Source organism: Phoxinus phoxinus (genome assembly GCF_949152265.1).
Source record: "Phoxinus phoxinus genome assembly, chromosome: 25".
Classification (NCBI taxonomy): Eukaryota; Metazoa; Chordata; class Actinopteri; order Cypriniformes; family Leuciscidae; genus Phoxinus; species Phoxinus phoxinus.
The window spans coordinates 11,923,878-11,939,861 of NC_136900.1; the positions used below are offsets into that span (position 1 = coordinate 11,923,878).

The 15,984-nt window shown below is 38.3% G+C and overlaps 2 protein-coding genes across 4 annotated transcripts; one reads left to right on the top strand and one right to left on the bottom strand.

Moving 5' to 3' along the window:
• rag2 (recombination activating gene 2) lies at nucleotides 1-2,726 on the bottom strand. Its single transcript, XM_079603229.1, has 2 exons — nucleotides 2,589-2,726; nucleotides 1-1,819 (listed from the first exon to the last, which is right to left on the bottom strand). The coding sequence occupies exon 2, from the start codon at nucleotides 1,803-1,805 to the stop codon at nucleotides 210-212; it is 1,596 nt and encodes a 531-aa protein (XP_079459355.1). The 5' UTR covers nucleotides 1,806-1,819; nucleotides 2,589-2,726; the 3' UTR covers nucleotides 1-209.
• Nucleotides 2,051-14,285, top strand: iftap (intraflagellar transport associated protein). 3 transcript variants are annotated; one of them, XM_079603230.1, is made up of 8 exons: nucleotides 2,051-2,191; nucleotides 2,853-2,901; nucleotides 7,279-7,421; nucleotides 7,513-7,679; nucleotides 8,602-8,676; nucleotides 9,713-9,767; nucleotides 13,304-13,443; nucleotides 13,571-14,285. In XM_079603230.1, the coding sequence occupies exons 3-8, from the start codon at nucleotides 7,289-7,291 to the stop codon at nucleotides 13,670-13,672; spliced, it is 672 nt and encodes a 223-aa protein (XP_079459356.1). In that variant the 5' UTR covers nucleotides 2,051-2,191; nucleotides 2,853-2,901; nucleotides 7,279-7,288; the 3' UTR covers nucleotides 13,673-14,285. The 3 variants fall into 3 exon arrangements, with proteins under 3 accessions (XP_079459356.1, XP_079459357.1, XP_079459358.1); XM_079603231.1 differs by lacking the exon at nucleotides 2,051-2,191 and adding an exon at nucleotides 2,212-2,751; XM_079603232.1 differs by lacking the exons at nucleotides 2,051-2,191; nucleotides 2,853-2,901 and adding an exon at nucleotides 7,038-7,161.
• Nucleotides 14,286-15,984: the final 1,699 nt, after the last annotated feature.

Consider the following 15,984-nt stretch of genomic DNA (forward strand, 5'->3'; position numbering starts at 1 on the left):
AATAATAAACAAGACTTTTAATACTTCCATAAGCATTTTCATTGATTTAACCATTCATTTCTGTTGTTTTTATCAGTATGAAAAAGACACTTCTCCAATTTTTGTTAATATAAAAAATCAATTCATATTCTTAAAATGAACAACAAAATAAACTTCAACAACAATGTAAAATTATATTATATCATGATATGTAACAGAACATCAACAATTCAGTCAAAAAGTCTTCGCAGAAAGCTCTTCTTAGCTGGGGTCATTTTCAGTGAGACTGGAGCCTTGCGATGGGTCATCTTCATTGGGACTCTCTTCAATGGCAACATCTGGCGTGGTGGAGTCATCTCCTGCTTGGGCAGGCCTCCATGATCCAGGCAGAAATATTTGCTATTGCCTTGAGAGAGGCGAAGCAAAAGGCTTTCAGGGAGCTCCATGCACTGGGCATGGACCCAATGTCCACCTTCACCCCTGGAGCAGTAGATCATGGCAGGTCGGGTGAGCTCGGTAGAGTAGTAGGGCTCCCAGATGTTGGGGTCCACCTGACAGGAGAGGCAGCACTTGATCCAATAGCCTGTCTGAGATTCATCCTCCTCATCTTCCTCATTGTAGGTAGCGCCCTCTCCATCACTGCTATACTCCAGCTCATGAGGCTCTCGGCCAAAGTAGAGCTCCTCCGAGTCTTCCAAAGGTGCAGAGTCCTCAAAGTCAGTGGACTCCTGGCTGCATCCCTGAGTTGATGCTTCTCCTCCATCTTGTTCCTTCTGGAAGTTAACCTGGTAGAAATGGTAGGCATCTGGTGGGGTAGGGTTTCCTTCTGATGGGACTGCAAACAAGGCACTTCCTTTGCCCAGGCTGCCACCAAACCAAGTACGACTGTGGCTTATTTCGCTGGTCCACTGTGGAGGTTCGCGTGGCTCCATGTGGACTCCGACATCATCCAGGCCAATGTAGGTGCACTCCATTCGCTTTTGAGTCTCAGACTGGTACCCGCCGAAAATAATGTACTCATGATAGCCAATGGAAGAGGTTATGGCACTGGTGATGGAAAGACCTTCTTGAAGAACACTACAGGTGATGAGAGGGCTTCCTAGGAGAAGCTCCACGCGTAGGCGGATCAAACGAGGTGGTCGGCAATCGGAGCTGAGGATGTGGCCGCCCAGGAAGTAGACACAGTCCTCTCTCGCTAGAGCTACGTGAAATGACTGGCCATCCGTGAGCTCGGGAAGGGTGTGGGCTGAACTGCAACCAAACTCTAGGTCAATAAGAAAGACTTGAGGTGGACAGTCCACCACACTGTTCCAGTTCTCCGTGGTCCTTTCGGTGGGGGGCATATAGGACCTGCCGCCAAACAGAACGCAGGCGGTCTTCCCTCGGCTATGGATCACGTTGAGGGTGTGGCCGTATCGAGCGCTAGGCACGTCTCCAACCAGCTCTTTTTCTTGACATTGCAATGTGACTTTGCGATTACATCCTCTACTGTCTACACTCAACATGTATAGACTTGAAGACAGTTCATTGTTGGGAGTTCGGCCACCATGAATGAGGTAACATTCAGGGCTGCCATCACGAGGCTCAAAATGAGCTACCGCAGGACATCGGAGGGGAGGGAGATAACAGGAGTTGTTTGAAAATGAAATGGCTCGCAGCTTAAGTTCTCCGTTTTTAATGCGGACACCAAATACACCAGTTGGACATGAGCGTTTCGGCCAGCCCTTTTGACCAAAGAGGTAAACATCACCCTCCAGCTCTAGTAAGGAGAAGCCTGGTTGCACAAGGCCAGCACAGTTCACAGCAGTTATAGGCTCTAAGGACATCTTTTTGCAGTGAGCTGTGTAAAATATAATAAAAAAAACAATTATTTTATTGATAAATAAAATATTACATAATACAATTCAGGTCAATTGAATTGCACAGATCAAGGCTGAATTCTGAATAGCATACCAGCATAATACTCCTCCTATTAGTAAGAGTAGTATGCATTTAACTTCTTTTTATTTATTTAATCAAAGTATGAAAAAAATGCGGAACCATATAACCCTTTCCTTGTTTCCATAATAACACAGAAACATTCCCACAGGAAACAAGTTGTAGTTTTCATTATTACCGTTTTTCTTAGAGAATCGCGTTAAGCTTGCAATAAAACGACTACATTACCCAGCATCCAATGCGAAACTGGCGGTTCTCGTTCTACATTTAAACGGTACGTCTGAGATATTTTTTATAAGCTTTCCTCTCTCCTTCTGTCTTACTGTCTTCTAACAGCTAGCAGCATTTTTCCTTTTTACACTTTTTAGGTTCGTTTTAAAGTCTTTAGGTAATCAAATTAGAGATTTTTCATTTATTAAACAAGTAAGCAAGCGCGGGCTGTCAACACTAGTGATAACGTTACATTACAACAAGTTGAAGATAACAATCTTTTAAATCACGACATACTTTAATAATTATAATATAAAAACCCGTCATTAACCTACGTGCTTATTTTAATTCTACTCTAAGTTATATGGCACCAGAATACAACATTCTAAATATTCCATATAGCTGCTATATCTAACGTTAGTCTGAATAATATTCATTCTAATAATATGTATATTTCTTACCTCCTGGTCAATGCACTCCGAAATCTGGGAGCTGTTTGGTGCTGCTGACTTTTATTTGAGATATTAAAGCAAATGGTTTAGTGACAGTGGCAGAGGTTCAGTGTTTGTGAAGGTTGACTGGCTCATCTTGAGGTTAACTGCCTGTAACTGCTGCTAACAACAGGTGTTTGAACACAGCTCGCACAAGTTTGAATGAAAACAAGCACAAACTCAGTGTATTATTGGCTTGTGTATTAATATGGACTTTATGTTTGTGTTTTACAGTTCCGTTGATGATTCATTCACTTGGCAGTTTGCAAATCAGCTGAGTTGTGTAAGTATGGATCTCCCAAATGTAACTTTCATCTTCCAGAATGTACACTTACCATGGTGACACTATGTAGCGTGATTGACACTTCAGTAATAATAATTTATATAATACATTCTGCTCCCTTACAACTCACTTATGTTTAACAATAAATCAAACATAGTTAAGCTATTACTCACATGTAACTCAAATAACTCAATTATACATCAAATACCGGTAAAAGTTCACAATACGCATGCACTAATATGCAATAATTCATGCTTAACTAATGCACAGAGAATCACGTGTTAATGAATGACTCATGAAGAACTAAACCATTTATGAATGATTACTGCATCATCAATTATTAACGATTCAATATGATTAATAGATTAAGTAACATATAAACTGTTATTAATTAAATGTGTCATTATATGTTAATTATTTAATAATGTATATTATTAACTAATAGTGTAAAATTAATGTTAATTATCGGAATGGTTCAAAGCCAATGTATTCGAAACTTCCAGTCATCTGCATTAATGAATCATTAGCTAATGATTTGCAAAGGTATTATAATGTTATGACTTTACTTGTTGAGGCACATAAACAAATTGAGCAATATGTCATTTTGGTTTTGACATCCACACTAAGCCTTGGATTTCAATTTCCAGCCGTCTACAACCGGGATTCCACTGTGCCAGATGAACTGCCCCATCCAGTAGCTTGTTCATTGTGCAGGAATATGTCTTAATCTTGAGGTCTAGGATTTAAAGGCAGCAGACTAAAAACATGCGGCCCGGCACTGCTGTTTTTATAACACTGTGTCTAGATCGTACAAAGGCAATAGAACCCATTATAATAAGTGATACTACACAAGATGTGGTGCGACGCCACACGACACAACAAAACCCAGAAAGTAAACTAATGCCACATTCTATTTCTGACTTACTGTAAAGCTGTTGCTCTACTTGTGTTACGAAGGACAAATGAACTTGCAATGGTGACGTCCAGTGTAGACGGCTGTTGTGTCATGATGCGATATTGGTCACATTCAGTTTAAACACAGTGTAACAGCGGTCAGTAGTTCAGATTCTGGTGTGCTGATATTTGTGTGCTGCCCAATTTACCCATCCTTCAAACACATTCTGTGACATTACATTCACTGTGCAACTGCCCCACATACATTTAGAGGGGATGTCAAAACCCATAACCATAATGGCATATTACTTAACAATTAGTTAATAGTCATGTGCCAAATTTGCAATTTGCAAATCATTAGCTAATGATTAATTAAAGCAGACAACTGGAAATTGAAGTACATAGCTTTGACCAAATGTGTTATTTAACGCATTAATTTACGCTATTAGTTAAAGGTAGAGTAGGCAATTGCAGAGAGGCTAGCAATAGCAAGTTAGCTTTGAAAGCATGAGATCCCACCCTCCCTTGTGTGTGTCTCCAAAGCCATACCTCCTTCAAAACACATGAACGCACACGGCAGAGTCTGCAAAGCGTCACAAGAGACGCCGTTAAATTACCTCATGTCTCAAAGCACATAACATTACATGTAATGAACATAAACTCTTACTTGCACAACCTTACTTACTTACTTACTTACTTGCGTTGTTTTGGTTTAGGACCGAATGTAATGATTGGAGGAACATGTTTTGATCCTGAGACTTCCACAGAAGATATATGTACGTTTTAATATTCGGATCACTTCTGTTATTGATTGCTATCAGGATGTGAAGAGAGTTTAAACCAGTATAACAAAAAGTGTTTATAAAACAAATTGCCTACCCTACCGTTAATACTATATGTTAAGGGGTCCTTGTCTGCCTAACTCAATCTGCTGAGTCTGTAGCCATTTTTAAAAAAACTGCTGAAGACCTATCTTTTTCGACAGCACTTGATCCAGTAACACTAACTCTTTCTCCACTATTCTATCTTTATAAAAAATAAAATAAATAAATAAATAATCCTTCGTTAGATTGAACTGCGAAGGGTCATAGCACTTGGATACTGTTGTCCTACTGTTAGTTTAATTGCTTCTATTGCTCTCATTTGTAAGTCGCTTTGGATAAAAGCGTCAGCTAAATGAAAGAATGTAAATGTAAATGTTGTCCTGATAAACATTGAAGACCCCTGTGTTAAGGAATTATTACATGATGACGCATTTAGTCAATAGCAATTCATATATTTCTTAATCTATCAATCATATTGACTCTTTATTAGTTGCTGATGCATTAATGAGTGGTTTAGTTCCTCGTGAGTCATACATTAACATGTGATTATCTGTGCATTAGTTAAGCATGAATTAATGCATGTCAGTGCACTCGAATGGTAAAGTGTCCAAATATCTTTTAATGGCTGAGATTGCGTCACGTTGCACAGACTTTCCTGTGCCATCACACAGATTTCGGGTTCTTTTATGACCTGCATTCGACACCAGAATCACACTCTTCATAATTCCATCTGTGACAGTGTAGCCCGTCTCTATGTAATGTGCTGTTAAAATAGTCTCCTCGGTGTATCTGAGTGGTCTGTGTGCAATCAGGTTCAGTGAGGAGCAGAATGATTCACTCTCATTACACCAAATACAGAATGCGTGAGTCACACATCACATTTTGGCAGGAGGGGTAGCTCGGATTTGTAAAAATACTCCTTATTTCCCGCAGGCTTATATTTGCATTAACTGTTTCTGCTTGGCGGCTCTTTAAAGGAATGAAAGAAATTAGGCGACTGGCGTTGAAAGAAAGAGAGAGAGAGAGAGGGAGAAGAAGGGAACAGCTGTGCCGGTCTCATTAGCATAATGTTTTTGTGTTTCAGGGGGCTCTGCTCGTTTGCGTGAGCCCTCGTGCAGTTGCGTGTTTGTTTTGGAGGCCGAGAAATGTGTGTGTGTGTGTGTGTGTGTGTGTGTGCGAGCGCGAGAGTGCAAAAACAAAGACCCGTAACCACGAGTGCCTGGAAGAACAGTGAAAAACACAAACAGCGGAGCACCTGTGTCTGAAGAGCAGGGCCATGAAGAGGAGGCTGAGCGACTCCCCTGAGGCGCAACACACACAGAAAGAATTCCTCCGGTGTCTCCAAGCGCATAGGAGAGCTTTATTCTCCTGCTCAAGTGCACTTACATGCCGGCGTTCACACTTACAGATGCTGAAAAAAAAAACCTGTTGAGTCCTGTAGCGGATTTGCATACGGCCCAGGCAAATAAATGCTGTTGTTTACCAGCTCTGTCACAAAGAGACGGAAGGGAGACTGAAACGCAACACAACACAACAAAACAAAACTACAATGCTTGCATTATAATGAACGAAGATATCACTTTCAGACTATCTCATTGATTATAATATCGTCTGCGGAAGGCATAGGACCACAAAATGTTCATCCAATCATTGAATTTGGTCCGAATGCAATGATTTGATATCAGACATCCAAACCTGCAAAAACAAATTTCCAGAGGATGGCTCAATCTAGCATAAATTTTTATTTATTTCAGTTTTAGTAGCTACTCTAATACTTCTACTTAAACCTGTTTTATGTCAATGCAACCTTTCTGATATTTGTTTTGTACGTTTTTTTAAGTTTTTCATCTAACATTTATATTTCAGCTTAGTTTCAATAAACATAAACAATTTAGTTTTAGTTACCAAAAACAACATTGTTATACTGTATTATTCTTTTAAAAACAGTATGCATGCAATGATGCACATTTTAACCTTTTTTTAGGTGGATATAAAATTAAGCTGATATGACTTTTTTTTTATGCCAAAAGATGATTTTTTAACGCCAAAAGAGGATTTGCGCTGGCACAAGCTGTTAGTAAATCTGGCCCTATATACTGTAAATTGCAGAAATAGTATGGAAGTATTCCAAGTGAGAAGGAAGAGGTGGACCAGCAGTGCAGCTGACGCCTGAAGCCCTGCAAGGACTCGCGCTGTATTATTGATAGAGGAGAGTAATTAGACTCTAGTGTATCACCTGTTTCTGTCCCTGCTAATGTTGTGCCACCTGAAGAAGGCTCTCCCTGGGGCGTGTTCGTGATGAATGACACGGCGACAGCTCGTAGTTTCTGACGATCATCACGCCATTCTTCATTATATTTTAATGTCACGGCAATCACTGCCCACCCCCTCCCCAGCCGTCATTGATTGTAATTAAGATGAACTTTAAAATTATAATTTTATTCCAATCAGGGCTAATGCAGCTATAATGCATATCGCCGATGATAAGTGACCTGTAAAAAAGTGCAGCCTAGCAGAATCCCTTCATCATTATTTTTCTCAGGTTTTTACACCAATACTTCCTTTCCATTTGGCTTGGTTCAGGCTCTCTGGTTTTATTCAAGGTTTGCATGGTGTAAACAAGTATCTCTCTTCTGTATCTCTTCTCAATGTTGGATAGGTTTGACAGGATGCCAGGTTTAGTTAATGGCTCAGTTGTGGACAACCATGACCAAGCCGTGACTGAAGCTCTGGAGCAGTTCTGCAACTCCCCGGAGCAAACGTATGAGCAGTTCCTGTCCACCTTTACGAACCTGACCCCAGGTGAGCATACTGAACGCCACATACATCTTCTTTCCTCGGATACGTCCGTAAATCCTTCGCCTGTGGTCTTCACTGTCGTTTCCCATTGCAGAGAACGTGAGGGATACGCGTTTGACTGCTCCTAGAGGACATGGAGACGGAGAGATGGACAGCAGCCGAGAGCGACAAAGAGAGGATGGAGTGACAGAGATGGAGGAGAGCGTCTACCGAAGGATGGGACAGGCGAATCGCTGCTCACCAACTACTGATCAGGAAGAGGTCACCGCCTTATAGATTCAAACCGCTCGAACCGTCAGTCTTTACTGGGAGAGGTTCAGGCAGACCTCTCCTTCTCTTCAGTCAAACCACATACCAGCATATTAAAACTCATTCAGTGACCGTATAGCAACGCTCTGGCAACCATGCATAACAACCTATGAGTGCCAAATTCACAATCTATTAGCAATCAAACAGAATCTATTAGCAATCATATAGCAACGCTCTGGCAACCATGCATAACAACTTAGAGTTATGATGATTTTTCTATGCTTAAGCGCCACTTATATTTTTGCAGCCTAGCAACAGCATAGCAACCACAGAAATGTTTATATCCAATCAGAACCTCTTAGCAATAGCAATCCTCTGGCCACCATGCATAACAACCTTGCGTTATGGTGGTGATTTTTGTACTGGTATGCACGCTCATTTTTCTTCGGAATGCAACGACCTAGCAACCAAGTTAGCATTGTAGCTGTGGGCAAGCCATTGGCCATTTTTCTTTATTTTCCCTCTTTTTGGTGTATTTCTTCCTCAAGGCTTTTGGAATTCTCCTCTCAGTGTATTGAATGGCTTCATTGCAATGTGTGCTTTGCTTATCGGTCTGTGTGTGTGTGTGTGTGTGTGTGAACGGTGCTTAAGACTCCCGCCTGGCTTGCGTATTGATCTCAGTGGGGCTCTGGCGAGCCACAGCACCAGTTACTGTCAATAACGCAAAGCACATCAGCCAACATCCCAGGCCAGTCAATGCTAAAAAAAGATGCCTCTGCATTATTTAGCTCTCCGCCACAAGGAGAGAAAAAGAGCCGTATTGATTATAATCTTGTTTTGATTGTAATCACACCGATTCTCATAGCTGCTGTCATTTCAGAGCATCATTAAAGGAAATGAGATAGTGAGTTTATGAGTTTGTGTGCTTGTATAGGTGCTGTTGGATGGCGGTTGTGTTGGAGGAAGACTGGGCGGCCCATCAAGCTCTGCTCCAGACAGACCTGTGAAGGTAAACGGTCAGGACATTCAAAACCAAAACCTAACAAGCTACTTACGGAGACAGTTTTTTTTTTTAAGGTTGAAAGCAACATAATTCTGCCTTTGAAGAAAACTTATTTTGCATATTCTAAGGCAGCATTGCATATCTTCCACAGAGAATGCAATCCCAGAATTCAATATGATGTTTTTAGTGAAAATTCATGCAAGATGCCTATAAACAGGCTGTTTTTTCATTCAGAACTATTTTACTTAATGTTTGTGTATATATAAGCTCATTAGATTATGATAAGCTAACACTAACATTTAATTATTGGAATAAAGTAAGTTAAATCTAATAAAAAGGAACTTAACGTTTGTGTTACGCATTTTAACATTAGAGTATGCCAATGCTAACTTTAAACTCAAGACTTCAGTCTAATAAAAAAAAGACAACATTTGTGTGTTATGCATTTTTAAACTCAGAGTATGCAAAGCTAATGATAATGTTAAAGTGTTGGAAATAGTCAAGAATTCTATTGAGTAAAAATGACTTTTACGTAATATCTGTCTGTGCTATGCATTTTTAAGATCATTAGAGTATGCTAAGCTACTGTAATGTTAACCTTAAACTCTTGTCGGAATCAATTGAATCAAATCAAGACTTTAATCTAAAATAAAAGGACTATTTTACATATTATTTTTATCTGTACTGTGCCTTTTTAAGATCATCAACGTGATCATCAACGTATGCTAAGCTAACGTGTTAACACTGAACTGTTGTCATAGCTTAGCAACACGCTACTATCCAACTCAATTGTTAGCCAAAACAGTTTAATAAATCAGTTTAATAAAAATGTACTATTTTAGGTGTGTGCTAGGCCTATATGTTTATGCTTATTATAGTAATGTGATGTTAGCTTAGCAATATGTAAATGTCAAACTCTATTTAAGTTAGTTGTGAATTAACTTTTCTGTGTGAAGAGCACCTGTTTTTGTGAAGCTAATACATTTTTGTTTGTAAAAATGTATATTTAATTACTGTTTTGTCTTTTTTCTTTCCTTGGCAGTTTGATAATTATCTGGGAGATTCGGAAGACGAAGAGGAAAATGTTGACGCTACAGGTGTTTATTTCTCGAAAAAACATTTAAATACATGTCATTTTACACCGAGTCAGTTTAGATTAGCTAGATTACAGTGGCCTAGATGCACATTTGGAGTCTTTATTTAAGTTTTTACACTTTTTTTCTTATGTTAAGCACATCGGTGTGAATTCTTGTCATCTTTTTAATATTTCACAGCAGCTTCAAATGGAATTGGATCCATCACAAATTCACATAATATTCACATAATATACATCGACATGTTGGCATCGCCTGTATGGATGTATTTTAAGTGCGGCATGCTCGCATAAATATTCTTTTCATGTGCATATGTAAGGATTGCATGGTCTCACCTTACCTTTAATAGGGTTTAGTGGATATCATGTGCATGCTATGTTTTGTAATTAGAGCTGTCATACAGCTTGATTTAAATATATTACCATTTATTACACATATTCAATGCATGCAAATTCTAAACCGCTCCCTCATCATTAGAGCCGGGGGCAAGCGCTCGCTTGGCGAGGCTTAGCGCTCGCTGTGCAGGCTTGTAATGAGTCGCTCTTTTCTTGAGTGCCAGAGAGGCTCATTTAAACTCCGATGACCAGTTTAATACAAAAATAAATAAAATAGGTGGAGGAAAGAAAGCCTCTTTTGATTGGAGAGGCTTACATTTCAGAGCAGGGCTTCCGTGTTTTTTGTTGAGCTTGTCTGTGATCAGAGTGTTAACTCAGAGGAAAGGGTGTATGTAAAAGTCATTAGGTGGCGTGTTTATAATGAGAGTCATATCCACTGAATAACAAAAAGATGCATGCTGATCTTCACCTTAATTAGCATGAATAATCATGCCCTTGCTGGCTGGGCTTTGAAAAAAAAAAAAAGAAGCATTTGCTGGAAGTCGGCAGGTCGCTGTACCGTTGGTTGTAGTGAGCGTTTGGTGTTCTGCATAACCGGCCATAGCTTTGTAGATTTTTTAGAATATAATTTTTTTTGCTTAAAATTAAGATTAATACTTTCCAGCCATTTTATTGCTGTAAGTTTGCTAATTGAACTAAAATGATGGAAAAGCAAAAAACTAATTTTTTAAAAACTAAAAAAATTGGTAACCAAAATAAAAATAAAAATGGGAATTGGCAAAAAATGTATGATTGAAACTATAAAAGTGCACTACAGTTGAATGAAAACGAAATAGAACTACAGAGAAAATTATTTCAGTTTCATATTTTCATTGATGACATTTAATGGCTTTTATGGGTAAATCATCTGAATCATGAATACACTGACTGAATCATTTTGTTTAAAGCTGCTAATTTATTCAGGAACAAAACAAGTGAAGTCTTTATGAGAGAATCATTGAATCATTCCGTCAACCAAAATACTATAAAAAAAAAAAAATGCTGTTACATTCAGAATCAAAACAAGTTTCAAGTGAATCATTGAATCATTCAGGCAACCACATTGATTTGTTCAAAAATGCTGTTTCATTCAGGAGCAAAACAAGTGACATCTTTATGAGAGAATCATTGAAACATTCACTCAAACAAATGGATTCGGTCAAAAACACTCATTCATTTAACAATAAAAGAAACTATAGTGTGTTGGGTCATACTTTATTTGAAGGTGTCTTGTTACAGGGTAATTATGCATTTAAGTACTAAGTAATATTAATGAACTTCATGTACTTACTATATGTTAGGGTTTGGTTTAGGGTTAGTTGCATGTAATTATGCATACTTTATAGTTATTGCTATAGTAACATGTAACAAGAACACTGTAAAATAAAGTGTTTCTGCGTGTTGCTCAGAAATGCGCAACGAGAACAATTTGTGGCGTTACAAGGGATGAAATGTGAATCTATATAATGCACACATAAAAACTAAAAAAGTAACAAATTTAAAAACGATTTATTCCCCATTAAAAGTAACTAAACCCAACTGCAAAATGAAAGAAAATAGGAAACTGAATTTTTCAAACCTATAATGACCTTGATGTGAACTCTTGAAACGTACAGTACAGGTAAACAGTAATAATGGTCTTTACTTCAGGGGTTCAGTGACACGTCGGCCATCCAGATTTAAAATGGGTTCTTTAAATGTATTCTTAAAATGGGTTTGAGGGGAAGGCGGTTCTGGTCAAAGCGGATCAAAGCTCAAAAAGAGCTACAGGGTACCTACGGTTTTAATGAAACAAGCCTCTGCATGCCGGTCAGGGAGGTTCACGGCATGGCGTCACAGCAACAGCCTTCAGATTCATTAGCTGCGTGAAGCTTCTTTCTGTGTTTCCTTAGTGAGCTGGTTAATGGTCTTGTTTTTGAGACCACCTTGTTCTGAAAGCCGTGGGTGAGTGGGGTTTCTTTAGAGGTGTGCAGTCCACAAACACACACACACATGGTGTTGTATACACTCAAACAAACGCACAGAAATGCATGCTACACCCCAGATGCCTGGTCCTTACCCAGCAGCTGAAACTATGACTTTCACTGTGCCAGTAATTAGCTGTTTAATTAACATCAGCATCAATCGAGCTCTTGCCAGGCCGTATGTCTTTCTCACTCACACATAAGCTACTGCAAAATTGCACAGAGATGCAGGACATAAAAACTGCTTGTTAGCACATTAATCCTTCTTTTTTAACAGAAAGTGTAAGTTCATCAAGCTTTTTGCGTATAATTAAAACTTTTTCTACTTTTAAATTTGCACAAGGAACTTTGCTGTGCGCAAAAAACATTTGTACGACATTTAATTTGTTATTTGCTTAAAATCTCCTCGTCTAAATAAAAAATCTTCCCCAACGATGAAACTTTATTTATTTATTTAAACGTGCACACGAGATACCTCAAACATTAACGTTTTTCTGCGTATATTTAAAATATGTTTTTCTACTTTTACATCTTGCACAAGAAACTTTGATGTGTGCGAAGAACATTTTACAACATTTAATTTATTTGCCAAAAATTAATGATTTTTTATTTTTTATTATTAATTTGCATTTAATTAATTAATCAAAAAAAGATTCCCCTATGCGGAGACTTTTTTCAAAATGTAATCTTTTTTGTTAAAAAAAAAATCATGCACAAGAAACCTCTAAAATGAAAAAAATAAACCATTAACGTGAAAGCTTCTTGTGTCTACAAGGTTTATTTTATGTTTTATTATTTTTTTGTGCTACTTTTTCACTTTGCAGAAAAGGGAGGGAATGATATTTAGCAAATAATGACTGGAATTTTCTTTTTCTCTCAAAAATTTACCAAATGGCCTTAGAAGACTCATAATCTCATACAGTGAGTAAGTCGTATTGTTTTTCTTTATTGGAGCTTGACAATATCAGTCATAATCCACTTTCATTATATGGCAATCGCCGGCAGCACAAACATTCTTCAAAATATCTTCTTTCGTGTTCCATGGGAAGAAAGAATGCAAGAATTTCGAACAACACGAGAGTGAATAAATAACGACAGATGTTTCTCTGTAAAAGAAGAAACTGATTGTAAATGACTGCTGATGGACGGCTTTGCGTAAAAGAAACTGATTATTCATGCGTATCTTGTTGTGTGTTGTCAGGTACATGTGCACTACCAGGTGAGATTGAAGAACATCTGATAGCTGTCTCCTCTTCATCGCTCTGTCACCACACACTGCTGGAGATCTCCTCGACTTTCACAGACCAGAGGACACACACTCCCAGTGCCGCTGAGAATCAGGTACACACAACTCTCTCTGAGAGCAGTCAAGCTCAGGCAGTAACTCAGAGACTGAGATGCACTTTTCTGTTGCATTTCGCAGAGACTCTGTAAAATTCGTAATTAACCTGTAAAATGTTTATTCTAGGATGAAAGTGAAGAGGTTGTTCCTTTCCATCTGGATGAGGACTTTGATTACGATAACGTTGTGCTGTCTCACAAATACGTGATCCAGGAACAGAATGGCTGACCATCTTGAGCTGTAAATGCTTCTAACAGCTCTCATTTTGCAGAGTAAAGTCCTTGTTGAGGCGGTCAGAAATGTTCTCATTTCTCAAAAGAACTAGAAGGAAGATGGATCGGCTGTTTTGCGGTAAACTAAACTCGGTAAACTAATGTTAGTTTGAATTATATCAACTGCAATTAGATGTCCAGTACCAACTAGAAACTATGAAACAACCCATTTTTCTTCCATAAAGTGACTGACTTCTGAGTGAAGACTAAACTGCTTTGATGAATCCTTCATAATAAGAAAGTAAATAGTCAATTGAATGTGTATTTTGACTTTAAAAGCACTTTGCATAAACAAACCATATGATGTGTATTCGTTTTTGTAGTCATTATGATTATTGTTGTTATAATTTTACAACTAGATAGGCTCAGACGCTTTCATTTGCAGACTCAACAGCTCAAATAGGTGACCTGTGGTGTATCACTTTTTCTGATGTACTTGGAAAAGTAATTCATTATGCTTGCTCTGTCTAACTGCGTTTTATTCACTTGAACAAAACGCTCAGGGGGACTTTCTTTCTGTTCTCCGTACAAACCTCATAACGTGAATAAAAGCCCACAACACGTCTATGAAAAGAATCTGTATCCCTTTTTTTCTTGACTTGATCGTTTATTTCGACATTTCAGAGAATGTCCGTCCGTACCGTAAAAGAATGGTCTTGCTGTTTCCCAGCATGTTTCCTCTCATTTTCACCACCCCACCTTCATTTGCCCTACATTCAAAGTTCCTTTTCTTTGTACCCTATTACCCTGTGACCCAATGTTTCTGAAGAAACAAAACAATAGTACTCTTCAACACTTAATCGTTTACCTGTACTAAAACATCAAGGGAGAAATGTTCTTTTTCCCAAACCTGAACTCCCTACAGAGGGAGCGTTTTAAGCATTTAAATGACATATAAATTATACATCAGGAAATCTCACAATATACTGTGCGCGTGTGCTTGCGTGCGTGTGTGTATGTGTCTGTGTGCACAGTATATATTAAATAGGCTATAATAATATATAAACATTTTTTTTTTCCAAATAGTAAAACTTGACTGTCTTACCCAATTATTTTGTAATTACAGGTGAAACTAAAAAAAATTTGAATATCGTGCAAAAGTTCATTTATATCAGTAATTCAACTTAAAAGGTGAAGATAATATATTATATAGACTCATTACATGCAAAGTGAGATATTTCAAGCCTTTATTTCTTATAATTTTGATGATTATGGATTAGTTTATGAAAACCCCAAATTCAAAATTAGAATATTGTGAAAAGGTTTTCATAAGCTGTAAGCCATAATCATCAAAATTATAACAAATAAAGGCTTGAAATATCTCACTTTGCATGTAGAGTCTATTAGTTTCAACTTTTAAGTTGAATTACTGAAATAAATGAACTTTTGCACAATTTTCTAATTTTTTGAGTTTCATCTATGCTTATTAGAGTGTTGCACGGTTAGCTTAGCAACATGCTAACATCAAAGAAAGTTCACTCATATTACCAGGGATGCGTCCGAAAACTACTAGGCAGCTGACTTGTTGCCTCGCTGCTTTATCAGGCAGTGACTTTGCAGGCAGAGTTCGTGCTGGACTATAGGCTACCTCACGAAACTGATTTCGGACAGACTTCCGAGGCTGCGTAACGGTTTAATGATCTACAGCAAAACAGAGCAAGCTTTGGTGAGAACTAAGTAAACATTAAATTACTGTAATAGTAGTTTCTCACTAGAAATGACATAAAAAAAGTTTAAAATATTGGTCAAAATTTACATTTACGCACAAACTGACCACCAACTGCAACTTTCAGACACCATCTTTCCTTTCTAGCTCAACTGTCACAGAATGGAAAGCACAGGATTGTGGGATATCAAAGGCAGCAAAGGATACATCTATGCTGCCTTAAAAAATCGGTCAGTTGAAGGTATCTCAGAAGACAGGAAGTGAAACTAACATTGGATTCGAACGTGCCATGATGCCTTCCTACCTTGCATCCATCCTGTTAAGCGCTCGGATGCATGGGAGAAAGTGTAACGTGTAATATGGAGGAATAAGTCCTGCCTTCTAAATAAAAGAGCCAATATGGAAATATGAAATTGTATAATAAGCTCGGAGAATTTGATGTTTCTCCGTTCAAAGAGAGGAGCTGCACTTGCATGACTGAAATAGCTGCCCGAGGGGCATTTCAAAGATGGCCGCCGAGTGAAATGACTTGCCTGAAAGGGACTTGGATCAAACTTCACTGAAATCAGTCAAGTCTGTTTTCCAAAACACTTGTGAGTTGC